Below are 24,034 nucleotides of genomic sequence, written 5' to 3' on the forward strand. Positions count from 1 at the left end.
GATGAACAGTTGTGATCCGTTTCATTTCAAGCCTGATTCAAGCTGTTCCGGGCAATCCCTGGTTTAATATATATTCTTGCAGATATTGATCCAGATATCCAGAACAAGGACGCTACATGCTGCTGTACCAGCACTGTTAATTAATGAATGTCGTTAGTACATGGTCCATTCAAGTTTTGTCTTTTATACTACTGCAGGACTTCTACATCGCCCCCACATTGTGCGTTTTTGCTCAATTTCGTGAAATTGTGGTCAAGATTGTTATCGACTTTTCATTGTATAATGGCTTATATTACAGATGTATGACCTGTCCGGAATGCTTCCCACGAATAATACATTATTTGGGATACATGTGAATGCTATGTGGGTATCAATTGAAGAGTAGGAGAGGGAGCAAGGCGTATTTGTGCAAAAGTCAAATCAGATGATGGCCACGCTCAAGCAGACGAGGACTATGTCTAGCCAGTATGCTGTTAGAGGTTGTTGGTTCCTCTGCGGTACTTCGGTTCAAGAAATGAATGAGGACCATATTCTGAACAGTTTTTGTATCTCCGACAGTAACCACCTATGGAGCCTCGCCTGGGCGTATATGCACAGTTCATCCTCATCATCCGGAATAGCATCTTGATAGTAGCATTGGGTGCAACCTCATTATGGCGATGCTAACCATCAATAGACGCACATCTGCTTAGAAGAAATTGAGCTTCTTCTTAGACGGGCTATCGGCAGGTAGACCTTGATCCCGAGGTCCCTCAGCAGGTACAGCAGGCTCTTTAATAATTGACTTCATTATCGATTGTTTTGGCTCCTCGACCTGCTCTTGCTGAGCTTCCGATGCGGCCGCCTTGCGATGCCATAATGAATCTTCCGCTTCGATCTCACGGAGTACTATATCAAAGAAGAGCCCCATGTCAGTAAAAGCAGATTTCCAAGTATGGTAGAACGGTAAAGTAAGAGCGAGCAAGCACCAACCTTCCTCCCATTCTCTTTCCTTCGCCTCATCTCCCGTGCCCAACAATTTCTCCACATCGACCTTCTCCCCATTGTTCACCTTTTCTATCACCTCTCGGAGGAGCCTAATCTTCGCATCTGTCGATCGCGTGTACGCCGCATAGTCATTCTTCAATGCGATCATCCGGATGGCCTGAGATCCGATCAGGATGAAGATGATGATGTAGAAACTTGCGGGGTTCCATTCCTTGGATTTTGGCTTATACGGCTTGGTTTCTTTAGCGCCGCGGTTCCGGATGAACTTGGGGATCATGGATGTCCATATTGACGTTTGAGCGAATCTGGGTATCGATCTGGAAGAAGTGGACTGTAGCCGATAATGTAATTGAGTTGTTGGGATGTGGAAAGCGCCGGCAGGTCGGAGGGCCGGGACCGCTTGGGCCAGATGCCGGAGGGAAGGTCGTGCTGAATTCATGATGAAGAGGTTCATCCTGGGGACTGTGTCGAATTGCGACGTCGAGATGCTCTCAAAGCTGCCTCACTGGGGTGTCTGTACACTTGCTGTGGCACACAATTATCTGCCGCAGTTCGGCCTGAGGCAATCGGAGGTTCGGAGTCAGGATCCACTAGTCTATATTGGGATTAGTCCCAGACCGGTTGCTGCGACAACGCGCCTTTGCTTGGCTCCCGTCCGGCTGTCATGATCACATCGAAGGCATGGCTTGAAAGGAAACCCCACGACCTTCAATTGTCAGTGACCGCAGCACTGTCTAACTTCAAACTCCGCCAACCATGACGGTCTCGACGCTACTCCCCGGTTCACCTGTAGAATCGGTGAAGCAGGCCGTCCGCTCAACCTCCACATGTTCTAATGGCACCGTCTCATCCCTCCAAACATTACTCCGCGGTTCGTCGAAAGCGTCCCCAGATATCGAAAGTGCGACAGTGAAGCGGGTAGGCCGGACGACGAAAGCATCATCCACTACCAGTCGAACAAAAACAACTAGAGGATCTCGGACGACGGTCTCTGTGGCAGAAGCGGCTTTGAGCACAGTGGTCGATCAGGATGCGGCGCGTCTATCGAACCAGGAGAAGCTTGTCCTCGCCACGGAGGTCTTTAACTCGACTTTAAAAACACTCTCAGAAGCAGTGAAGTTACAATCGACGAAACGCGATGACGCTCGATCCTCCACGACTAGTACTCCGCGCGAATCGCCCTCTCCCACTCGTGTCGCGAAATCCCCCAGAAAGTCGAAATTGTCCCTACAGAGTGCAACAACAAAAACAGATAATGGGATATTAGCAGTGGCAGAGTGCGCGGCTATGTCTCTGTCATGCTTGAGGACGTTGAAAAGTGATCAGGAGAAAGGGACACCCAACGTACAACTCGAACAAGGTGCATGCATTCTAGCAGGGAGGTTTCTCTCATTGGGTCTGGGCGACTTGGCCTACAAGGAACTCAGAGCATTGAAACGAAGGATCCAGCAATACCTCGATGGCAAAGCCAGTGGTGGAAGTAAAGGCTCAAGCCGGAAAGGGAGCCCGGTAGAACAGGAAGGCGAAACAACCAAGGAACGGATGTCTGACCTTTTGACCTTTTCTAATATTAGCCATGCGGGCTCTCTGTATGGTCTTATCGTGTCTTACCAGTCGAATGCGCTTCGACTTATTTCTACTGAAAAGAAGGCCGCAACGATTCAGAACGCGACACCATCCCTGCAATTATCGGACCCGAGCAGCCCGGCAAATGTGACTCTCGCTGCGTTAGAAGCAGGCGCTCTCACCAAGGATAAAGCCGCCATGCAGCTTCAACTATTGTCTAATACAGTGCTATCCCTATGCTCCAGCTCACAGCAGACTACAACGAACCGACTAAAGCCGACCACATCATTAACTTTTCAACTACTATCACTCGAGATCCGTTGCATGTCCTGGAAGATCTCGGGCCATGTCTGCGATGATGCTAAGGAGATGTGGGATCCCTTGGCACGATACGTTGCTAACTATGCTCATCAGAGCAAAGGAATTACAAAATCTGATTTCGCTTCCACCTACAAGGCCATTGTTCGACTGCAATCGACTTTTACCAGCGTGCAAAAACGTTCCTCGCCCAGCATGAACGATAATATCTCCGTGGCAAAAATTGCGACCATTTTGGGCCAGCTCGCTCAGGAAGCGGGATGCTTCGACGAAGCCTTACAATTGTACACGGAAACTCTGACTCCTCTCTCTGACGGACAGTGTCTTTCTCTCGCGACCGTACGTTGTAAGATTGCATCATTGCATCTTCAAGCTTTGAAGCAGGCCACAAAGCATTATTCTGGACTGGCAAAGGCAATCAAGGAAGCCACCAATGTCCTATGTATGCCACTCAAAGGTAGCGCCAACGATCTTGACGAATTGTTGGTTGAAGCCGCCAAACTGAAGAAGCTTGCTATGGGCCTTTTCGGAGACATTGCTTCAAGGGAGAAAAGCCCGAAAAAGGATGATGACGAAATTTCTTATCGAATCTACGGATACTTGAACGGTTTTGTTAGGTTTCTGCGACGCTACGTTGGACGCAAACCTGCCGAAGACGAAGGGAAGGAAATAGAACCATTCCAGAAACGTGTTGCTGCGGTTCGGAATATCGCCCTTGCAGCCATCGATTCTGTCATTGCCATTGGAAGGCTATCTGTCTTGTCACAGAGACCGCCCTGGGAGGAAATGCAGTCAACATTGATAGACAGCCAACGCCTACTGATAACAATGGGGTCAGCGGGAGAAGCGTCCGATTCAGTTGCCGAAAGCATTGGTAATTGCTTCGTGAAGCTGTCAAATCTCTTTTGGTCTCGGTACATCAAGGAAAGGGAGTCTGGCAAAGGAGTTCGGGAGCTCGTGCCTTTGCTGAAGCAGTCTGCGACGCTCCTGTCAGATTGCTCGCCGGCTCAGAAGGTTGCGGGTTTCACGCCTCTCAAATACGAGAAGCTCGCGCATCTCTATCTAGAGGCTAATGTTGCCCGTGAGGCTGAGCAAGCTTTCCAGCAGTCGATTGAGGAACATTTACTGACCGGGACTCTCGACCAAGTGCTGTCTATCACGGAAGGGTGCTTCCCTCATCGGATGTGTCAGGATCCTAAGAGCGGTGGTTTCATGCTTGGCCGTGTTCTCTATGCGTTTCTGAAGATGAACCTGAGGAGCAAGTCGGCCAAAACATATGGCGTCTTCGACGATGACGATCTGACCAATCTCCAGAGCGGGCATCTTCTCGAATGGCAGCTAGGTATCATGACCGACTTAGCCTCCGCTTCTACACTCGATAACTCCTTCCGGTCTACATTCGGTCTGCTCCTGACCAAACTTCTCGAACTATACTCTCCAAAAACCCATCCAATCCGGCGCTTGCGGGTGGTGCTCACGGCCTTGCGCTTTTCGCTTGAATACCCGGGCTCTCTGGATTCTGACATACTACAGAAAGTCATTGAGGCTGGCTCAAGCAATTTTGACATGGAAGAACTTGGCGACGATTCAGACCTCTCGCCTCTTGCAGGGCATATACGAAATTCCGTCCGACTCACGCTAGGACTTCACGAAGGCACTCTCCAGCCAAAGGATTTGGAGAGTGTGCTAACTTGGTGGAACCTGTTGATACGGGAATGCAATGGCTGGGACTCGGTAGTTGCAAGCGTTGGAGACGTTGACCACTTCTTGCTTCAGATGAAAGCTATCGTCGACTATACTGAGATCCATGGACTATGGAAATTGCAGCTTTCCACGCTTGAACTGGTCTTGCGCGTGACGGAGCTAAAAGGATCTAGCGACTTCTCCGAAGCGATCATCGTTCTTTCACGGCTGGCACTCCAGTACAGCCGCCTTGGATACTGTACAAAGGCAGACGAATTACTGAGCCGAGCGGACCAATATTTCAGTCAACGCGACGTCTCTTGCCTGGCATTGCTGTCCCACAAGCTAGCTCGGGTGGGATATCTTCTTGAAGTTGGTGACATTCAGAGAGCAGCAAGTACTCTTTCAGCAGCCCGAACGATGTATGAGAACAACCAGAAGAAAGAAGATCTGAATGCTTGCTCGGTATTGTCGAAGCTTATGTGGGAGAGACTGGTGGCCGATGCGGCTTTCATGAGCTCACGGCTCTCTTTTGCTCAGGGCTCGATCAATGATGCTCTGTTTTTTGGCAAATTGTCTGTCAGGCTAAATTGCAGGATTTGGGCGAAGATCGAAAAGCTCGCCCAGAGAAAACAAGACAAGATCGCTCAATCAAACGAAAACTCTGAACTGGAAACTGTGGTTGAAGGAATGGCAAAACTGGAGGTCTCACAGGCGAACGCAACCCTTGCCGTGTACTCCCAAGGTGCCCCTTTTTGGCCTCATATAGGTTCGCATCACATGGCTCTGTTGAACTTGTCGAGCCTTTCCGCCCATCACGGTTTATTCCAGGACGCCATCTACTACGGCGAGCAAGCGCTGAAGATTAACAAGACATTAAACGCCAATGTCCGTCTGATCGCTTCACAAGCGCAGCTTGGCTCGCACTGGATATATGGCGGGCATATGAAGGAAGGCCAGGAGCTTCTTGCGGCAGCCGAGTCATTGTCCAAGCAGCTCGACAACAGTATCGAGCTTGTTTCGCTTCAGATCGGCCTTGCTTCCCTCCATAGAGCACAGGGTCGTTACCGCGATGAACACCGTGCTCTCCTCGAAGCCGACAGGCTCATGGCTGAATGTGGCGCTTCTGAGCCATTGGACGTTCTCTCAGGTGTAGCAGACCTTAATGAGAAGATGAAAAAGCTACAGGTCCAAGGTACTGCTAGGAAGACGAGGCAGCGGGCGCCGACGACGACCCGCCGAACTCGTGCAGGAACTACAAGCGCACCCAAGGTGTCAAGCCCCAGCTCCGAATCGACAGAGACAGATTCGACGTCACTTCTACATTTGCGGAGCGACATTCTTCGGCAGCAAGCAGCATGCTTGCGTTCACTACGGGACTTTGAAAAGGCATCCAGCTTGCTGGAAGATGCGCGCAAGTTTGCCACTTCTAGGGACAGTCAGATCTCCCTGCACATTGGAGAAAGTGAGCATCTACTCGCCGATGCCATCCGGAATTTCGCCACCCATGCAGTGTACTGTGTTCTCCCTGAATCGACTATTTCCCTTCCGTCGCTCCAGTCACCAAGTAAGACGGCGAGCCAGACCAGCACTGGTAAAACGACTACCACTCGCCGGACACGAGCGCCAACAAAGACGGCTACGAGAGGTACTCGCTCCAAGACGCCTAAGCCGACAGAGGACTTCTCTGTGATGCTCGCCAAAGCGAGCGAGAGTCTGAACACCATCTTCCCGCTTGCTACGACCCTCGGATCGACCCTTGACAGCCATGCCGCCTCTCGCTTGATGAGCCGTATCTCTATGTTGACTCATGTCACGGCACTTGATAACCTTGTTTCGCTCTCTCAGTCACCAGCAAATGTGAACGAGGTTGGCCGCATTGGTGCTTTTACCCGGGAGCACGCTGCCATCGCTCTTGACAAACAACTCGCAGATTACTGCGACCCCCTGCTTTGGCCGACTGCCGAGTCTGCAGTGGTACCGGAAGAGGATCTCTGCTCACGATTTACTGAAGAATATGTTGACATTCTTCCGCAAAACTGGAACGTCCTTTCTCTGTCCTTAAGCAGTGACCGTACTGAATTTGTGGTGTCGCGGTTGCAAAAGGGTCGTTCGCCGTTCTTGTTGCGTTTACCTCTCAAGCGTGGCAGTTCAGAGGACGAGGAAGAGCAATACACGTTCGAGGATGGCAAGGGAGATATGCAGGAGCTTATCCGGCTGGCCAACGAAAGTGCGCATGCAGCTAAGCACCAAACCGACCGGCAGATGAAGAAGGACTGGTGGAAAAACCGGGAAGCACTGGACCGTCGGATGGAAGCTCTTTTGCAACATATTGAAAATGTCTGGTTCGGTGGATTCCGCGGAATATTCTCTCCGGTCCCTCATGAGACTCGTTCACTTGCGCGGTTCGCAGATGCATTCCATAACATCCTCGACAAGCACCTACCCTCACGCCGCAAGGGCGGGCGAGCAGCAAGTCCGCGGTTGACACTTCATCCAAATGTGCTTGAACTGTTCATTGGTGTCAAGGACTTGGATGACCAAGAAGACCCCGAAGAGACGTTGATGGACCTTCTCTACTTTGTGGTCGATATCTTGCAATTCCAGGGGGAGCGTAATGCGTACGATGAGATTGACTTCGACATGATGGTGGTGGAAACCCTTGACGCTCTGAGAGGGTACCACGAGCACGTCCGGAAGGAGCAAGGCAACCCCTCGCCGAACCGTACTGTTCTGGTGTTGGACAAATCCTTGCATATGTTCCCGTGGGAGTCTCTTCCGTGTCTCCAGGGATTCCCCGTGTGCCGGGTGCCCTCCTTGGAATGTCTTCGGGACCGAATCGTGCGATTCCGCGACGAAGGGGCGGAGAACAAGGCTGGCTTTGCGATTAGCCGCAAGAATGGCACCTATTTCCTTAACCCCACTGGTGATCTGCAAACCACGCAGGGTACCTTCGAGAAGGACCTTTTGAAGCTGGAGGGGTGGAACGGAGTGGCCAACCGGGAGCCTACAGAGGAGGAGTTCAAGACTGGGTTAGAGTCGAACGACGTGTTTCTGTACTTCGGACACGGCAGTGGCGCGCAGTACTGCCGGGCGCGGACGATCAAGCGTCTTGACCGGTGCGCAATCACATTCCTGATGGGCTGCAGCAGCGGTGCTCTGACGGAAGCCGGCGAGTACGAGCCGTACGGCACGCCGATGAACTACTTGCATGCGGGGAGTCCGGCATTGGTGGCCACTCTCTGGGATGTGACGGACAAGGACATTGACCGGTTTGCCAAGAGCACGCTGGAGATGTGGGGCCTTGTCGGGGGACGTGAGCAGACAGTGGCTTTGGATGATGCGGTTTGCCAGTCCCGGCAGGCCTGTGTGTTGAGGTACTTGAATGGTGCGGCGCCGGTGATCTACGGGATCCCCGCGGTGTTTTTGGCGTAATCAGGGGAGATGGATAAGCATTGGCGTTATTTTCTTTTTGGGAAGGGGTTATGATACCTATGGCATAGCATGGCAGGGTAGTTAGTTTAATTCTGCATTGAATACACTTCATCAATCCTATCTATTCATCCATCTATCATCTAGATATTCTCGATGATAAATCCGGGATAGTGCCGATAACTTCAAACGGCAAAAATTTCCGGAGTTTGAGGATCCACCGCCCCTCATTTTCCCCTCATCCGATTTCTTCCCCTCATCATTGTTGATATAAACCATCCACCTTCCCCTAAACTACTATCACACACTCTCTCCATCCCAAATATCCCCAAGGAAAAGTATACACCATGTCCGTCACGACAAAAGCCACCATCGCCTCCTTCGGCGGCAAGCTCCTCAAGCTCACCCACGCCGCCACCTCCACCAAATGTGAAATGGGCTTCAACCTCTACCTGCCCCCTCAAGCCTTCCAGAACCCCTCCTCCAAGGTCCCCGTCCTCATCTATCTCTCGGGTTTGACCTGCACGGCCGAGAACTGCTCCGAGAAGGGCTTCTTCCAGCACGGTGCGAGCAAGAAGGGCATTGCCGTGCTGTATCCTGATACGAGTCCTCGTATGTTCCCCACCCCCCACATTCCCTACTTAATTCCATAACCAAACTGCACTATATACCCTAATATCGTAGTAAATCTAATAATGGATATGCTAATAACGGATGGGGGAAAATATAGGCGGCCTCAACATCCCCGGCGAAGCCGACAGCTACGACTTCGGCACCGGCGCGGGCTTCTATGTCGACGCGACCAAGCCGCCCTACGACAACGGATACAACATGTACACGTACATCACAGAGGAATTGCCCGCTACGGTATTTGCCGCGTTCCCGCAGCTGGATAGTGAGCGGGTGAGTATTACGGGTCATAGTATGGGTGGACATGGGGCTTTGACTTTGGTACGTTCATACTACCCTTGATCTTATTGATATTATCTATGATTCGGATTTTGGGTTACCTCGAGGAAAGGGGGGGTTTTTTTTTTGGCTAATAATGTGTATGTAGTTCCTCCGCAACCCCGGCAAATACAAGTCCGTGTCTGCGTTCGCGCCCATCACCAACCCGATTAACTGCCCGTGGGGACAAAAGGCCTTCTCGGGATACTTTGGGGAGGATCAGCAGGAGAAGTGGAAGGAGCATGATGCTACGGAGTTGGTGAAGAAGTGGAAGGGTGGGAGGTTGGATGTTTTGATTGATGTTGTATGTTCACTCACACTCCCTTTTATTTTGGCCCCTTTTAGGTTGGTTTGTGGGATGTGTACTAATGATTTATCTGTGTGTTTGTGTGCAGGGCACCGGAGACAACTTTTACAAGCAGGGCCAGCTTCTTCCTGAGAACTTTGAGAAAGCTGCCAAGGAGGCCGGCGTGGAGGGCGTGACGATTCGGTATCAGCCTGATTATGATCACAGTTATTATACTATGGCTACGTTCTCGGATGATCATGTGGAGCATGCGGCGAAGTTTTTGTTTGCTTAGTGGGTTTTCTCTTCCCTTTTTTATTTTATTACAGGTCTATGTGTTGTGACTAGACTGGTCTATATTTTGTAAAATGAAATTATGCAAGTTCGTGTGTGACTGTTCTGATAGTGTGAAGCGACCGTCAGGCTAGAGCGTCGTTATAAATCCAAAACTGGAGGGATATATTTAGGAATCATAATGATCTGATGATGGTGTATATAATGGTTCACGGGAATAACAGATTATCATTGACCAAATAAGCTACTATAAAATCACTGCAACCGACTTATCAACCCCATGCATAGACTCGGGAAACTTGCAATCTCCACTGCAATGCCCTTGCTGATTTTCCCACGGACACTGATGTCCACAGATACACTTGGGATCCGTACACCAGATATCATTCGGACAGACGCACGTTCGCGTAACACACCAAAGGTCATGAACATCCCTAGATCCCAGTCGGCGTCCGTGTCTGTGCCCGCACTCATCGCCAAGGGGACACTCTCCCAGAATATGATATCTACTGCAGTATTTTGACCTTCGTAGTCTTTCGTAATTGTCTTTTCTGCTGGCCCGGGGTGGCGGATCGACTCGCTGGCTCTTGCTGTTGAGCTGGACTTTGTTGAATTGAATGTGGGTGTCGTACGAGGGGGAGATATCGAATGTTATTACTGAGATTTTGGACCGCTTGGATCTGTTTGTTCTGGTGGGAGATGTCGCCTGGAGATTCGACTTGGCGATTGTGGCATAGTTGCGTTTAGGCGTTGAGGGCGTGCTGAGGCTGGTTGGGGAGCTGCTGGGTGAGGAGTTGGCGGATGCTGTTTTGAATGCGCTGAAGGATGATGCTCGGGAGGGGAGCTTCGTGGATCGGAAGACCTCGGGAAAGGATGTGGTTTGGAACTCGCTCGCAAGCTGCTCCATTTCCCATGCAAAGGGTGCTCCCTGGACGAGCGAGATGCGGTTGGACCCCTGGTGGGAGCCGAGGATGCGTGCGTAGCCATTGTCGGTGGAGCCACAGAAGACGATGCGACGGCAGTGGACGTCTAGAATGTCTTGTTCGAACATTGCTATGGTGATGGTTAGCACATGCTATGTCTGCTCTGGTGAAGAGGGCAACGTACCCCGTATCTTGACATCTGAACACTCCTTGCCGTTTCCCGCATCGATGAAATCACACAAGCTGTTCTCCATATTGAACCCCCGAATGAATGGATCTAGCGCTTCATTCGAACGCAGGATGTGTGCTTCCCGGTACGTTTTCATCAGACCTGGAACGTTGGCGTACACTCGAATTCGGTATTGGATGTTCGGACTGGCTTGAGGGTCGATATCACGAATGTGACGCTCGACAGACTTTCGAAGAAGCATGGCAGCCTTGCGCCCGCCGTTGTAGCCTTGTCGGATGAGAGCATCGTTGAACTTAGTCGTCAGTAGGCGTACGAGACAACAGAGGACGCTTGACTTACATTCATGCAGTCACCATCGACAAGCACAGAAACAAAACTCAACTTGGCCTGCGGAGCTGTATAAGCCTATGGAAGCTAGACACTAAATAGGGAAGAAGTACCTGGTCAAGTCGCAAATCGTCGTACTCTGTCTTGTATTTTTTCAGTTCTTGGAATTTGGCATCACCAAGTGTATTTTGGAGAGCCTTCTGCAGGCTTTCAACTTGGGCAAATAGATTCTGTCAAACAAAAAGTCAATAAGCTGATTATGCTTTATGCTGTGTAGAAGAGTACCTGGAGGATTTTGTCTCTGCTATCTTCAACTGCCAGCACGGCTTCGTAGCGTCTTTTCACTTCCAGGAGGTCTATCATTATGACGACTTATGAGCACGATGTATATACCAAAATATGTGCACCAGGATGAAGATTGTTTTTTTAAGCTTAAATATGATGTGGCAGAGGAGCAGGTTCTGGATCGTGTCGACTTCAGAATATTTATATTGCATGGTGGGAGGCAGCAGGTTAAATGGGACCTATCAATGAAGCAGCTTTCGATGCCATGGTTTTCGGGAGACACCACGAATGTTGCGACTTCATATCACCCCACGAGACATTGTTAGCCAATAAGTCCTGCGTAGTTACCCTGATCCCAACGGATCAGCTGTGCTGAGATTCCAGCGTGTCGTGCTGGAAAAGTGCAGCGGTTAGTATAAGCCATGGGTTGGTCTTGGCCGACCTGACAGACGCCAAGTGTGATGAGCAATGAAATTACATGGAAGCTGCGCCAGAGAAGATAGCGTGAGAGGGGATGTGATATCGAGGGGTTGCCGCCATGAAGAGGGGGGGAGAGGGGAGAGACGCCAAAGAGACGAAGCACGCACAGCTGGCGCTAGAATGACGGGTTGGCATTGGCCAGCCCCAGGCACCCCATCCGCCATGACAGCGAGGACCCAGACATCTTCCACCCGCTTGGAACCGCTTGCGTTGGTGATGTTGGAATATTTACTGGCCACGGGAGATGTTGCGCTTTAGTCCGAAATTCTAAGGTCTTGCTTCATTGCGTTGGTTTGCCGCGCAACATTGCCCGGGGTGCCAAAGAACATGGCTCTATTCCTTTCAGTCAATGTATCCAACAACAGATCTCATGATCGGCACAGTCTTAGTTTATCTTCCTGCCGTGTGTTAATTGATAAGATATAGGGCCACCCATTGTTCTAAAGATAGAGATTCCTTGGTGTTGGTGGGGATGATGAAGACCATAGCGGAGGACTGGCTATGTCACGAGCATGAAAGCTACTATTAGATGCAGTAGTAACAGCCACTCTGGCAGGCAACAAACATGGCCGCGAGTCTCAGACAATGAGACTATTTATTTTCTCAAAGCTGATGGATGCCTACACAGCATGCGTGTTTATATAATTTGCCCTTGGTGGCAACTGCACCTCTTCCTCCCTTCAGTCGATATCAAAGTTAGCGAGGAAGAGAAGTCGTCATTGATCCTAACCCTCACTCAAGCTTTTTATCCTGATACTTGACTTCATACCAACCACGTTGAGGTTTATGAGACCTCACAGTACATGGCTCGTTTTGAGATGGAAGGTAATATCCAGGATAACGGAATCAAGAAAATGCATACGCAACATCGCTAGAGAATCGAGGATGCTGACCGTGGACCCAAGGGCTCCGATGAGAATGGTTGATCAAGCGTATGGGCTTTGGGAATCCTTCGCAATATTGCCGACTGATCTTCAAGCAATCACGATCCATGGGCCTAGGATTGAGGACCATGTTTATGCCTGCGGGCTTGGACAAGCTACTAAAATATCGAGATTTATCCTATAATAATTGACATTGTCAACCGACGTGTGCAGGCCATCGCACGTGTTGATCATTTACTTCTTCCAAGCTCCAGAAGCCACTTCAATAAGAGGATACTAAAATAGTACAATCGTTTCAGACTACCATCCGATCCCATTCTATTGCTTCTGTGATCATCCCACATAATTCATACCACAACACGGCAACAAGAACACCCTTCACAGCTAAGCTCCCCCACGACTCTCCAGCTCCTCATACAGTTCTTTCGTCCTCTCAAATCCATCATACAACGTACGCTTCCCCAACTTATCGTCGTGATTGATAAACCGCCCCACCCTTTTCATCATGGAATTCCTGTACCGCGCCGCACTACACAGATGCGTATGCCAGACTAGATCTATATCCAACGTCGGGACGAGCATAACGCCGGGATGAAGACGGAATAACTCAACGAAGTTGTTGTAGCGTTTTCGAGCGCTCTCTAGTATCTCTTCGGCATCGGGATAGAGAATCCAGAGACAGTCGTGCATCTGGTCGATGAAGTTCGTTTGGCGGAGAACGTTGTGCAGGAGGGCTTCGTTTTCGGGGGATATTGATGGGATGGTTCTTTGGTTTGTTTGGTTTGGTGTAGACTGGATTTTGCTGATAGTATCTGTGAGACTGATAAGAGGGTCTGTTGTTATGTTTGCTGTAGATTCGAGCCATTGTTTGTTCGCGCTGGGGAGGGTTAATGACCAGTTGGTTGGGTCGATACAGCCGTGCTGCATGGCAGTAGTTGTTTAGCATGTTAGTATCACAGTTCAATCCCTTGTGCCAACTTACGATGACAGGCCAAGGAAAAGGCACTTCCTGAATCCGATCAAGCTGATGGCGTGTACAGAATTCCTTGTAATCGGATGGATTGAGCAAGAATGCGTGCCAGACCATGAGTATGTCTGACAGTTTCAGTAACTGGATACGCCCATTATGGTCGGCAATGGAACTTACCAACAGGGGGAAGTATAAGCGTTCCATTGTTTCCATCACCCTCAAGCTGCTTCTCCGCAGCACGGATCCAGACCTGGAATTTCTCAACAGCAAGCGACACGAAACAGTGCCACCTTTTCGTCCTCTGTGTTGCTCTACGATGTTTCGATATCCATAAGCGATTTGAATCGAGACGGAATACGTGGTCTAATTCCTTGGACTGGATGACTTGGATACGCAGGTTACGGAACACTTCGAGCAGTTCGAGATGGACGGCACATTCTCCGATCGTTGGGATATCGTTCTTGCTTCCTTGAGTGGGACTCGCGTCATTCAACTCGAAGGATAATGTCTTGAATAAGTCTGGAGGAGGGATCGAGGTGATTTGGGTTGTTTCTCCAAGGAGACGGCGCAGGAACGTGGGGGAACGTCGCTCGTGAAGTGCCATCGTGCTGACAAGATTAGCAGTATTCCTATATTATTGTTGATTGAAGAGGAACTTGGATCTCATTTCTGATTCTATCTACAATTTATATGCTCCTCTGGCAGCCTCGTCTTCAACGACAGCTACCTGGCATCAGCCAGCAAGGCTGAGCAAAGCTAAATAGTGATTGATGCTCTGATGACTATCAAGTCACGAGATCGTGTCCAGTCAGAAGGTATCATCAAAGAAATGGCTTGCAGGCAGTGCAATAACAGCCATATCATTTGCAAATCAATCAAGGCTCAGCATACAGCTCGAGTCCGAGATCTGGCTCAAGCCAACCTAACAACAACGGGTGTGTCCTAGTTATCAACCATCATAAAGTTGGCACTGGACTAAGATCGGTCTACTCTGCGAACTATTGTTTTGATACGCTGAACCTCTTTTAGTGGAATACTGCGGACTAATAAGCTTAACAAGCACGCAATCTAACTAATCGGCAAGTCAGCGTCCGTCACGGAGCTTCTGATAAAGATTGATCCCCGCCAAGACGCCGCCTCTTCTTCGTTCGGCACTAGAATTCCACCAACCGACAATCTATGGATGCTTCAGACGCAGATATTCATCTCCGGTTCGGAGAGGGGCTCTGGATCATGACAAGCATCTGGTGACGCAGCTGGAGGAGTTGCCAAGCAAGAATTGCGTTGCTTCTTAGGGGGAAAGAAGGAAGGGATCGGCAGAGAGAGCGAAAAGGTCACGGAGGGAGACGGCGCTCTCGATCAGACAGAAAAGTCCAGCTTGAACAAGATTGCATTACCTGGGAGGTTATTGGTCTCGTGTGTGCAGTTCGTCTGTCAGCGAGAATTGCAGGGTCTGCTAATCATAGCCGCCGGAATTGGGGGAAGATTGTTATCGAGGAAGCGATCAGTGGATCAGACTCCGGGGCCGAAATCGTCAGCGCATGTCGGCTTCGCCTCAGCCGGGGATTCGACCGACAAGCCATGACGGAGGGCCTGGCAATGACAATCAGGCTTTCCGGCTACTCCTCTTCTCTTCAAACAATCCACTGCACCACCATGGAGCTGCTGTTTCAGTCCGGACTCCTCTCCGTGTATTTGCAACCCAAAATAATATAATTGCAGCAGAACCTGGTCGATTAGACAAGCCACTACGAGGATGCTGACGCAGCCCTTGTGGTGCAGGGCCCATCCTCCGCTATCACGGCCGGCCTGTGCCTTTGGGAGACGATCCGGCATTGTTCTTCTCCCCAGGGCTTTTCAGCTGCGAGTCTCGTCCTCGTCCTCACTCTCGCGTCTGCGCCATAAGAACCCTAGTGTCTCCTCTCATTCTTCGGTTGTCTCCTCCTCCAATGCTTTGCTCTGTCCCGTCACTCGTCCGACTCTAGTCCCTTCCATCGCCGCAGCCACCTCCGCTACCTCCGTCACCCTACCTCCAATGACCACCCAATCCAGAGACCACGGTGGCCACCATGGCCACCACCACCATCATCACCATCACGGAAACGTTTACCTTACTTCTACCGATAAACATGATGCCGGTGTGCGAATTACGCGACTTGGCCTGCTCGCTAACCTCGCCATGGCCATCGGGAAGTTCATCGGCGGCTACGTGTTCCATTCCCAAGCCCTCATCGCCGACGCCTACCACGCCCTTACCGATCTAGTTTCCGATTTCCTGACATTAGGCACGGTCGCCTGGTCGCTCAAGCCGCCGAGCGAGCGATTTCCTAATGGTTACGGCAAGATCGAAAGCATCGGAGCATTAGGGGTTAGCGGGTTGTTGCTCTGCGGAGGTGTGTTCATGGGCCTCAATTCCGGCCAAGTTCTGCTGGACCAGTTCTATCCCCAGGCCGCGGAAGCGATCGCGCATGTAGGCGCCCTGGGACATGGTCACTCGCATAGCCATGGCGTTGAGGCAATGGGCCCGAGCATTCATGCCGCATGGCTTGCTGCGGGGTCCATCGTGGTGAAGGAGTGGTTATATCATGCTAGTGAGTACCTTGAGGAATCTCTGCCCTAACACCAACTGCGAATGCTGACTGCGCCTTTCCCCGACAGCCATGAAAGTCGCGACGGAACGCAAGTCGTCAGTACTAGCCTCCAACGCCATCCACCACCGTATCGACTCCCTGACCAGTATTGTCGCTCTCTTTACAATTGGCGGAACCTATCTCTTCCAGGACGCATCCTGGCTGGACCCTGTGGGTGGACTGTTGATTTCGCTGATGGTCATCAAGGCCGGATGGGGAAACACCAAGACCTCGTTGTTGGAGCTCGCCGATACGAACGTTGACGACGACATCAAGGAATCGGTACAGAAAGCCGCGGCTAAGATGCTGGCGAAACTGGAAGGTGGCGATGCCATCAAGGTCCGTGATGTGCAGGGCATGAAGTCGGGACAAAATTATCTGATGGATGTCGAAATCGCTGTGCCGGGCGCGTGGTCTGTCAGCCGGACCCGGCAGGTCGAGGAGTCCATTCGCACTGCGGTCGGAGAAGGCGTGCGTGGAGTCAAGCGTCTCAAGGTTCGGTTTATCCCCTTGGAGCACGAGGAGTTGACTTTCACGGAGGAGTTCATCCCTGCGGATGTCACTTCCCGTGCGCGTCCTGAGCCGGAGGATGGCGAAGAGGATGAGCATGACCATGACCATGACCATGAACATGAACCCCGCAAAACCCACTGAGGGTCATATTCTGGTCCTATGAGTAACATGGGTTGGCATTATCAGATCTGCCAGATCTATGTGTCAGTCGTTCACTAGCGTTTTGAACCCCCAATTCGATGATACCCGAGGATGGATAGTGGGGGAGACATCCAACATCCCGTCTGCTGCCGTCGAGCCAGTTGGATAGAATAGATGATTGATAGGCGATCTCAGGTGGACGTAGAGCGGGAAAGAAAGAGTGAGATCTTGGGGTCAAAATAGAAGGGATTGTATTTTCTACGATGACTGTGTATCTATCGGGTCTGAATGAATGTACCAGAGCGCACTGAACTCGACCCCATGAGGCGATCCGCGGGATCTTCACTTTAGCCGCAGGTCTTAGCCAGTTGGTCGTAGTCCAGCACTAGTCTAACTTTTCCCTGTAAAAGATCCCAGAAAAAGTCTGCAGAAGGGACTTTTGGGCTGATTCTTAGGATCTAGACCCACGATGGCGGTCATTCAGCACGATTTATTGTGTCCAAAGTGGCCTCCCTCCCTCTCACTAGTAATTAACCGGGTAAATTCCCGGCGGCGGTGGGGGTTGCAGGTTAATTCAATATCTTCTTATCGTGAACCCCACGCGTACCAAAAAGCACCACAAGAATGAGAATCACTCAGTAAGCAGCGCCCACATCGGTAAAAAAAGACGAGGTCGGGCATGATCAGTCATGGGATCTGCTCTCTGGCACGCCGACATGCCAATTGCCTTCCTGTTGGTCGGATTTTGCCGACCAGCTGCCAGGCTGGCGGGAGCTCAAGGGATAAATCATCCATCGGTGTGTTGACTTCATTGCTTTTCCCATTGTTCTCTTTCTCACCCCTCTCTCTGCTCATTAGCTTCTCGTAGAATCATACCTGCTTTCTAGAGTTTGATTGTTTTAGACTATCCTATTTCAATTGACACCTCTCCACTCCATCTTTTCTCTTCTTCCCTCCCTTCCGTGAATCGCCATCCCACTTCCACCCATACGTCATCACCCCCCGGGCCGCACTCACCATGCAAGGTCCTCTATACATCGGCTTCGACCTCTCAACCCAACAACTCAAGGGCCTCGTCGTCAATTCCGACCTCAAGGTCGTTTATGTCTCCAAATTTGACTTCGACGCCGACTCCCACGGCTTTCCCATCAAGAAGGGTGTGCTCACCAATGAAGCCGAACATGAGGTCTTCGCCCCCGTTGCCCTGTGGCTGCAGGCCCTGGATGGCGTCCTAGAAGGGCTGCGTAAACAGGGCATGGACTTCAGCCAGATCAAGGGTATCAGTGGTGCGGGACAGCAACATGGAAGTGTGTACTGGGGAGAAAATGCGGAGAAGCTGTTGAAGGAATTGGATGCAAGCAAGACACTTGAGGAGCAGCTGGACGGGGCGTTCTCGCACCCGTTCAGTCCTAACTGGCAGGACTCGAGCACTCAGAAGGAGTGTGATGAGTTTGATGCCGCTCTCGGTGGCCAGAGCGAGCTGGCGTTTGCCACAGGAAGCAAGGCACACCATGTGAGTATTCATCCCACAATAGTCTCCATGATTGTAGAGGGGTCTAGCAATTGCTAATTTTGTGTAGAGATTTACAGGCCCGCAGATCATGCGTTTCCAGAGGAAGTACCCTGATGTTTACAAGAAGACGTCGCGGATCTCGCTGGTATCCTCGTTCATTGCGTCCCTGTTCTTGGGTCACATTGCTCCGATGGACATCTCTGATGTCTGCGGTATGAACCTTTGGAACATCAAGAAGGGTGCCTACGATGAGAAGCTCCTTCAGCTTTGCGCCGGCTCATCTGGAGTCGATGACCTGAAGCGCAAGCTGGGTGATGTCCCGGAAGATGGAGGCATTCATCTCGGCCCAATTGATCGGTACTACGTTGAACGCTACGGCTTCAGCCCCGACTGTACGATTATCCCCGCCACCGGTGACAACCCTGCCACCATTCTTGCTCTGCCCCTACGAGCCTCCGATGCTATGGTATCTCTGGGCACTTCGACCACCTTCCTCATGTCCACGCCCAGCTACAAGCCTGATCCGGCAACTCATTTCTTCAACCACCCTACCACTGCGGGCCTGTACATGTTCATGCTTTGCTACAAGAACGGTGGACTGGCTCGCGAGCTGGTCCGTGATGCAGTTAACGAGAAACTCGGCGAGAAGCCGTCTACTTCTTGGGCCAACTTCGACAAAGTCACCCTGGAGACCCCGCCCATGGGCCAAAAGGCCGACTCCGACCCAATGAAGCTGGGCCTGTTCTTTCCCCGTCCGGAGATTGTGCCAAACCTGCGCTCGGGTCAGTGGCGCTTTGATTACAACCCAAAGGATGGCAGTCTGCAGCCCTCGAATGGCGGCTGGGATGAGCCTTTTGACGAGGCTCGGGCCATTGTCGAGAGCCAGATGCTGTCATTGCGTCTGCGGTCCCGTGGCCTTACTCAGAGCCCTGGTGAGGGCATTCCTGCGCAACCACGTCGGGTGTACCTGGTTGGCGGTGGATCGAAGAACAAGGCCATTGCTAAAGTGGCTGGAGAGATCTTGGGTGGTAGTGAAGGAGTGTATAAGCTGGAGATTGGTGATAACGCGTGTGCGTTGGGTGCGGCGTATAAGGCGGTTTGGGCCATGGAACGAGCTGAGGGACAGACTTTCGAAGACTTGATCGGAAAACGGTGGCATGAGGAGGAGTTCATTGAAAAGATTGCAGATGGTTACCAGCCTGGAGTGTTTGAGCGCTACGGCCAGGCTGCAGAGGGCTTTGAGAAAATGGAGCTGGAGGTGCTGCGCCAGGAAGGGAAGCACTGAGCGCCAGGATAAAGCTGATTGGGATATGGGCCGCTTAAACTAATAATGGTAGAGTTATGATTTGCAATGCAATGGTATCAAGCGATCAGTAAACAAGGTATGTAGATAGTTGGGTAGAGAAAGGGTAACTATATCTGAGATAATATGCCTGAACCGTCAGGCAGCAACGGCACGCCGCCCGTTGCCGTTTTGGGGCGGAACAGCGGCCACACAAACTCAGGCACGAAAGATTTCTTTTGTCGTTTTCTTTTTGTTCCCTTCCGGCGGCACGTCATCGGCACGAGAGCAATCACTGTTTCTTGAGAAACAGTCCACGAGCCTTTGCTGACGAGCTATCTATCACCTTGTCCAACTCGTTTGGTGAGCAGCAGAATTTGCGGTTTCCTCGCTTCCCCAGGTGACTGGGTCTGACGCCGAAGAATCCACCGGCTCCAACGCACTAGTGATGGCTCAATAGGCTGGCCTCTGCGACTAGTTCTGTTCTGCTATGACTCTCCGCCGCCGTCTGCATTTTGACCGAACAACCACCTCCATCGTTCCTTGATCCCTCCCCCTCACCCTCATTGCTTTCGAGTCCTGCGACTCTGAAGGCAACCCGGCTGGTCGAAGATGGAAGAGCAGGTAAGCTGCAGTCCCTAGTCTATACATTGGCTCTATTTTTATCTTTGTCTTCTTTCACCTTTCTTCGCTTTTTTTCTTTTTCTGTTCAGCCCACACCCCACCACCGATCTCTCTTCCCCTCCATCCTGCCCCCCTCCTTTCTTATATCCCCTCTCCCCTCTCATATTTCCCCTCATTCCGTATCTTTCCCTCCGTCGACCTCTAGTTGACACCTCCCCGTATAGGTAGCAAATGCCATTGAAATCGCCGGGAACCCCACCTCCGATCAAACTCTTAAGGCTCAGGCCTTCGACTACCTGAACCAACTCCGCACCGACCCCTCCGGATGGCAGGTCTGCCTTACCCTTTTCACCAAGACTCCGCAATACTCCGAAATCATACGGCATGTGGCGTTGGAAGTGGTCAACAGTGCGGCCCAGGCGGGTCTCATTGACCCCCAGGCTTTGGGCTATGTCCGGGACGGCTTGATGGCATATCTCCGCCAGGTGTACGGTCAGGATAACGTTACCCCCGATTCGACCAGTATCCAAAACAAGATCGCCCAGACCATCACCTTCCTCTTCTCAGCCCTCTATGGTAATGGCTGGGAGACTTTCTTCGACGACCTCCTCAGCCTCACATACAAGAGTTCGGCCAGCACGAGCCACGACAACCCGCTCGGAATCGTCTTCTACCTGCGTGTCATCAATGCGATTCATGAGGAGATTGGTGACGTGCTTGTGTCTCGGTCCCGCACCGAGCAGGACAAGGCCAACCTGCTCAAGGATTTGATTCGCTCACGCGACATGCAGAAGATTGCCAGCTCGTGGCAGCAGATCTTGTCTGAATGGCGGGACGGAAATGATACGATCGTGGAGATGTCCCTGAGGGCGGTCGGCAGCTGGGTCAGCTGGATCGATATCGGTCTTGTGGTGAACCAGACCACGCTGGACCTCCTATTCCAGCAGCTCGGCCGGGCGCAGAAGGCGGAGCTCAGAGAGGGAGAAGAGAAGGTGCGCGATGCGGCGGTCGACGTTTTCACGGAAATCATCGGCAAGAAGATGAAGCCTGAAGATAAGATGGACATGATTATATTCCTGAATCTCGACACTATTGTTACTCAGCTCTCGAATAGCCCCCCTCTGCATGAGAATAGGTTTACCTTCAAGTACGATACTGACCTGGCGGAAACGGTGGCCAAGTTAGTCAATATTACCGTCATTGATATTGTACGGGCTTTGGAGCAGGACACCGTCACGGCCGACTGCAAGGCCAAGGCCACCGGTCTGCTGCAGGCTTTCTTGCCGCATATCCTGAGATATTTCTCCGATGAATACGATGAAGTCTGCTCGACTGTGATCCCCTGCGTGAGCGACCTCCTGTCCTATCTGCGGAAGATCGCCAAGGTCAACCCTGCCCTGGCCGAGCAGCATTCATCCATCTTGCTTCCCATTTTGAAAGCCATCATCGCCAAGATGCGCTACGATGAGACCTCGTCCTGGGGCGATGAGGACGATCAGACAGACGAAGCGGAATTCCAGGAACTCCGGAAGCGCCTGGGCGTACTGCAGCAGATTGTCGCAAGTGTCAACGAGCAGCTCTGCATGGAGGCCGTCTCGGAGGTTGTGGGAAATACATTCGAGAGCCTGCGCCAATCGGGAGCTCAACTCGACTGGCGGGATTTGGACCTGGCTCTGCACGAGATGTTCCTGTTCGGCGAGGTTGCCGTCAGGGCAGGCAGTTTGTACAGCAAGGGAGTTCCCAACAATGCGGCCGCGGAGAGGCTAGTCGAGATGATGTTGAAGATGGTCGAGTCGGACATCCGATCCTTCACGCACCCAGCCACCCAGTTGCAGTACATGGAGATCTGTGTTCGCTACAGCTCCTTCTTCCAGTACCACACCCATTTGATCCCTACCGTGCTGGAGAGCTTCCTCCAATTGGTTCATCACCCAATTAAGAAGGTGAAGACACGGTCGTGGTACCTTTTCCAGCGCTTGGTGAAGCAACTCAGAACCCATGTTGGAAACGTGGCGCAGACCGTTGTCGAGGCGTTGGGCGACTTGCTCGTGATCAACGCGGAGTTGCCGACTGAGGGCTCAGATGGCGATGAGATGTCCTCGGAGGACCACGAGGGGTCGGCCGATGCTGTCTTCAACAGCCAGTTGTACCTGTTCGAGGCTGTGGGCATCATTTGCTCCACCCCGACTGTTCCCGCGGACAAGCAGGTCCTCTACGCACAGTCTGTGTTGAACCCCGTCTTTATGGATATGGAGAAGAACCTGGCCCCGGCTAAGGCCAATGATGAACGGGCCTTACTGCAAATACACCACGATATCATGGCACTGGGGACGCTTGCCAGAGGCTTCTCCGACTGGATGCCGGGAACCAGCTCTCCCGCTTCGCTGCCTGCTCCTGAAGTCTCGGAAGCGTTCATGCAGGTTTCCGAGGCCACTCTCGTTGCGCTGGAGTCACTGAAGACATCGTTCAACGTCAGAACAGCTGCGCGGTTTGCATTTTCGCGCCTTATTGGCGTGCTGGGATCACGCATCCTGCCCCAGCTGCCACGGTGGATTGACGGTCTGCTCACACAGACGTCCTCCCGGGATGAGATGGCGCTGTTCCTGCGACTGTTGGATCAAGTCATCTTCGGTTTCAAGTCGGAGATCTACTCTATTCTAGATGCTCTCTTGACTCCATTCCTGCAGCGGGTGTTCTCTGGCATTGCAGACGCCCCGACCGGCACGGATGACGAGGTCCAGCTGGCAGAGCTGAAGCGGGAATACCTCAACTTTTTGCTCGCGGTCCTGAACAATGAGCTCGGAGCCGTTATCATTAGCGAGCGTAAGTAGCATCGTTTTTGTTAGTAGGATTCAAACTGACGACACTAGGGAACCAACCAATGTTCGAAACGGTCATTGGTACTATTGAGCATTTCGCCAAGGACATTGAGGACTTCACCACTGCTAAGATGGCGTTCTCGGTCCTGTCGAAGATGGGCAGCTCTTGGGGCGGACCGGACATCACGCCGGAGGGTGCGAACGGCGCGGCACCCCAGCAACAAGCACTGCCAGGATTTGGCCAGTTCATGATTACCCGGCTGTCGCCTCTGTGCTGGGCGCTGCCCGCAACGCCGTCCTTCAACTCGAAGGATGCGCAGGCTAAGCAGGTCCTCGCCGAAGCAGGAGGTCTGCAGCGCACGATATACGCCAAGACGGGAATGGAGTACCTCCAGTACTTGCGGGATCGCGAGTTGCCAGGAATGGGAATGGGAGCGGACTTGGTGGAGGAGTTTGTGGGAGCATTGGGCCGGCTGGACATGAAGGGATTCCGGCAGTTCTTCCCAGTATGTTGTGATCCGAACTACGTGTTCAACGCCTCAATTTTACTAACATTCTCGACAGTCCTTTATCCAGCGATTGAGCGCATGATGTTGTGGTCTTTCCATCTTATCTTAACATTTTCATTTTTTTTACCCATCCGATCATTTGTTTCAGTCTTAGATTCCCCCACGGTTTGGTTTGATGACTGATGTTCTCATGTGACCATTTACAAAACATTCACCCACACACACTGAAGCTCTTATCGCCGACACCCACACACATTCCTCTTGTCCTCCTACCTCTCTGTTTACCTGTCCATCTGTTTATTTCTATTCTGCTTGAGTATTTGTATGCGGCCTTTTGTCTGTTTCGGAATTAAGGATGATAAAAAAAAGGTATATAGTGTTTCATTTTTTTTTGCCCCTTTTCCTATATTCTTGGCATGGCATTCTATAT

General features: G+C 51.5%; 8 protein-coding genes across 8 annotated transcripts; 5 read left to right on the plus strand and 3 right to left on the minus strand.

Annotated features, from left to right (window-relative positions):
* Positions 1-688: 688 nt before the first annotated feature.
* Positions 689-1,426, minus strand: An07g03080 (hypothetical protein; the record flags this gene model as incomplete). Its single annotated transcript, XM_001391354.1, has 2 exons — positions 689-888; positions 973-1,426. The coding sequence occupies 2 exons, from the start codon at positions 1,424-1,426 to the stop codon at positions 689-691; spliced, it is 654 nt and encodes a 217-aa protein (XP_001391391.1).
* Positions 1,427-1,743: 317 nt separating this feature from the next.
* On the plus strand, positions 1,744-7,989 carry An07g03090 (uncharacterized protein; the record flags this gene model as incomplete). The annotated part of the gene is made up of 1 exon (XM_001391355.1): positions 1,744-7,989. The coding sequence occupies one exon, from the start codon at positions 1,744-1,746 to the stop codon at positions 7,987-7,989; it is 6,246 nt and encodes a 2,081-aa protein (XP_001391392.1).
* Positions 7,990-8,333: 344 nt separating this feature from the next.
* On the plus strand, positions 8,334-9,515 carry An07g03100 (uncharacterized protein; the record flags this gene model as incomplete). Its single annotated transcript, XM_001391356.3, has 4 exons — positions 8,334-8,598; positions 8,717-8,937; positions 9,044-9,238; positions 9,330-9,515. 4 exons carry the CDS (start codon positions 8,334-8,336, stop codon positions 9,513-9,515), a joined length of 867 nt encoding a protein of 288 aa, XP_001391393.1.
* A 254-nt stretch (positions 9,516-9,769) lies between these two features.
* Positions 9,770-11,317, minus strand: An07g03110 (uncharacterized protein; the record flags this gene model as incomplete). Its single annotated transcript, XM_059748331.1, has 6 exons — positions 9,770-10,112; positions 10,147-10,567; positions 10,622-10,919; positions 10,967-11,014; positions 11,068-11,184; positions 11,240-11,317. The coding sequence occupies 6 exons, from the start codon at positions 11,315-11,317 to the stop codon at positions 9,770-9,772; spliced, it is 1,305 nt and encodes a 434-aa protein (XP_059606654.1).
* A 1,670-nt stretch (positions 11,318-12,987) lies between these two features.
* An07g03120 (uncharacterized protein) lies at positions 12,988-14,177 on the minus strand (the record flags this gene model as incomplete). The annotated part of the gene is made up of 3 exons (XM_059748332.1): positions 12,988-13,524; positions 13,586-13,698; positions 13,751-14,177. The coding sequence occupies 3 exons, from the start codon at positions 14,175-14,177 to the stop codon at positions 12,988-12,990; spliced, it is 1,077 nt and encodes a 358-aa protein (XP_059606655.1).
* A 1,152-nt stretch (positions 14,178-15,329) lies between these two features.
* An07g03130 (uncharacterized protein) lies at positions 15,330-16,857 on the plus strand (the record flags this gene model as incomplete). The annotated part of the gene is made up of 2 exons (XM_001391359.1): positions 15,330-16,164; positions 16,232-16,857. The coding sequence occupies 2 exons, from the start codon at positions 15,330-15,332 to the stop codon at positions 16,855-16,857; spliced, it is 1,461 nt and encodes a 486-aa protein (XP_001391396.1).
* Positions 16,858-17,875: 1,018 nt separating this feature from the next.
* An07g03140 (uncharacterized protein) lies at positions 17,876-19,655 on the plus strand (the record flags this gene model as incomplete). The annotated part of the gene is made up of 2 exons (XM_001391360.3): positions 17,876-18,370; positions 18,438-19,655. The coding sequence occupies 2 exons, from the start codon at positions 17,876-17,878 to the stop codon at positions 19,653-19,655; spliced, it is 1,713 nt and encodes a 570-aa protein (XP_001391397.1).
* A 609-nt stretch (positions 19,656-20,264) lies between these two features.
* An07g03150 (uncharacterized protein) lies at positions 20,265-23,686 on the plus strand (the record flags this gene model as incomplete). The annotated part of the gene is made up of 4 exons (XM_001391361.3): positions 20,265-20,276; positions 20,501-23,099; positions 23,147-23,601; positions 23,660-23,686. 4 exons carry the CDS (start codon positions 20,265-20,267, stop codon positions 23,684-23,686), a joined length of 3,093 nt encoding a protein of 1,030 aa, XP_001391398.1.
* Positions 23,687-24,034: the final 348 nt, after the last annotated feature.

Source organism: Aspergillus niger (assembly GCF_000002855.4).
Source record: "Aspergillus niger supercontig An07".
Lineage (NCBI taxonomy): Eukaryota > Fungi > Ascomycota > Eurotiomycetes > Eurotiales > Aspergillaceae > Aspergillus > Aspergillus niger.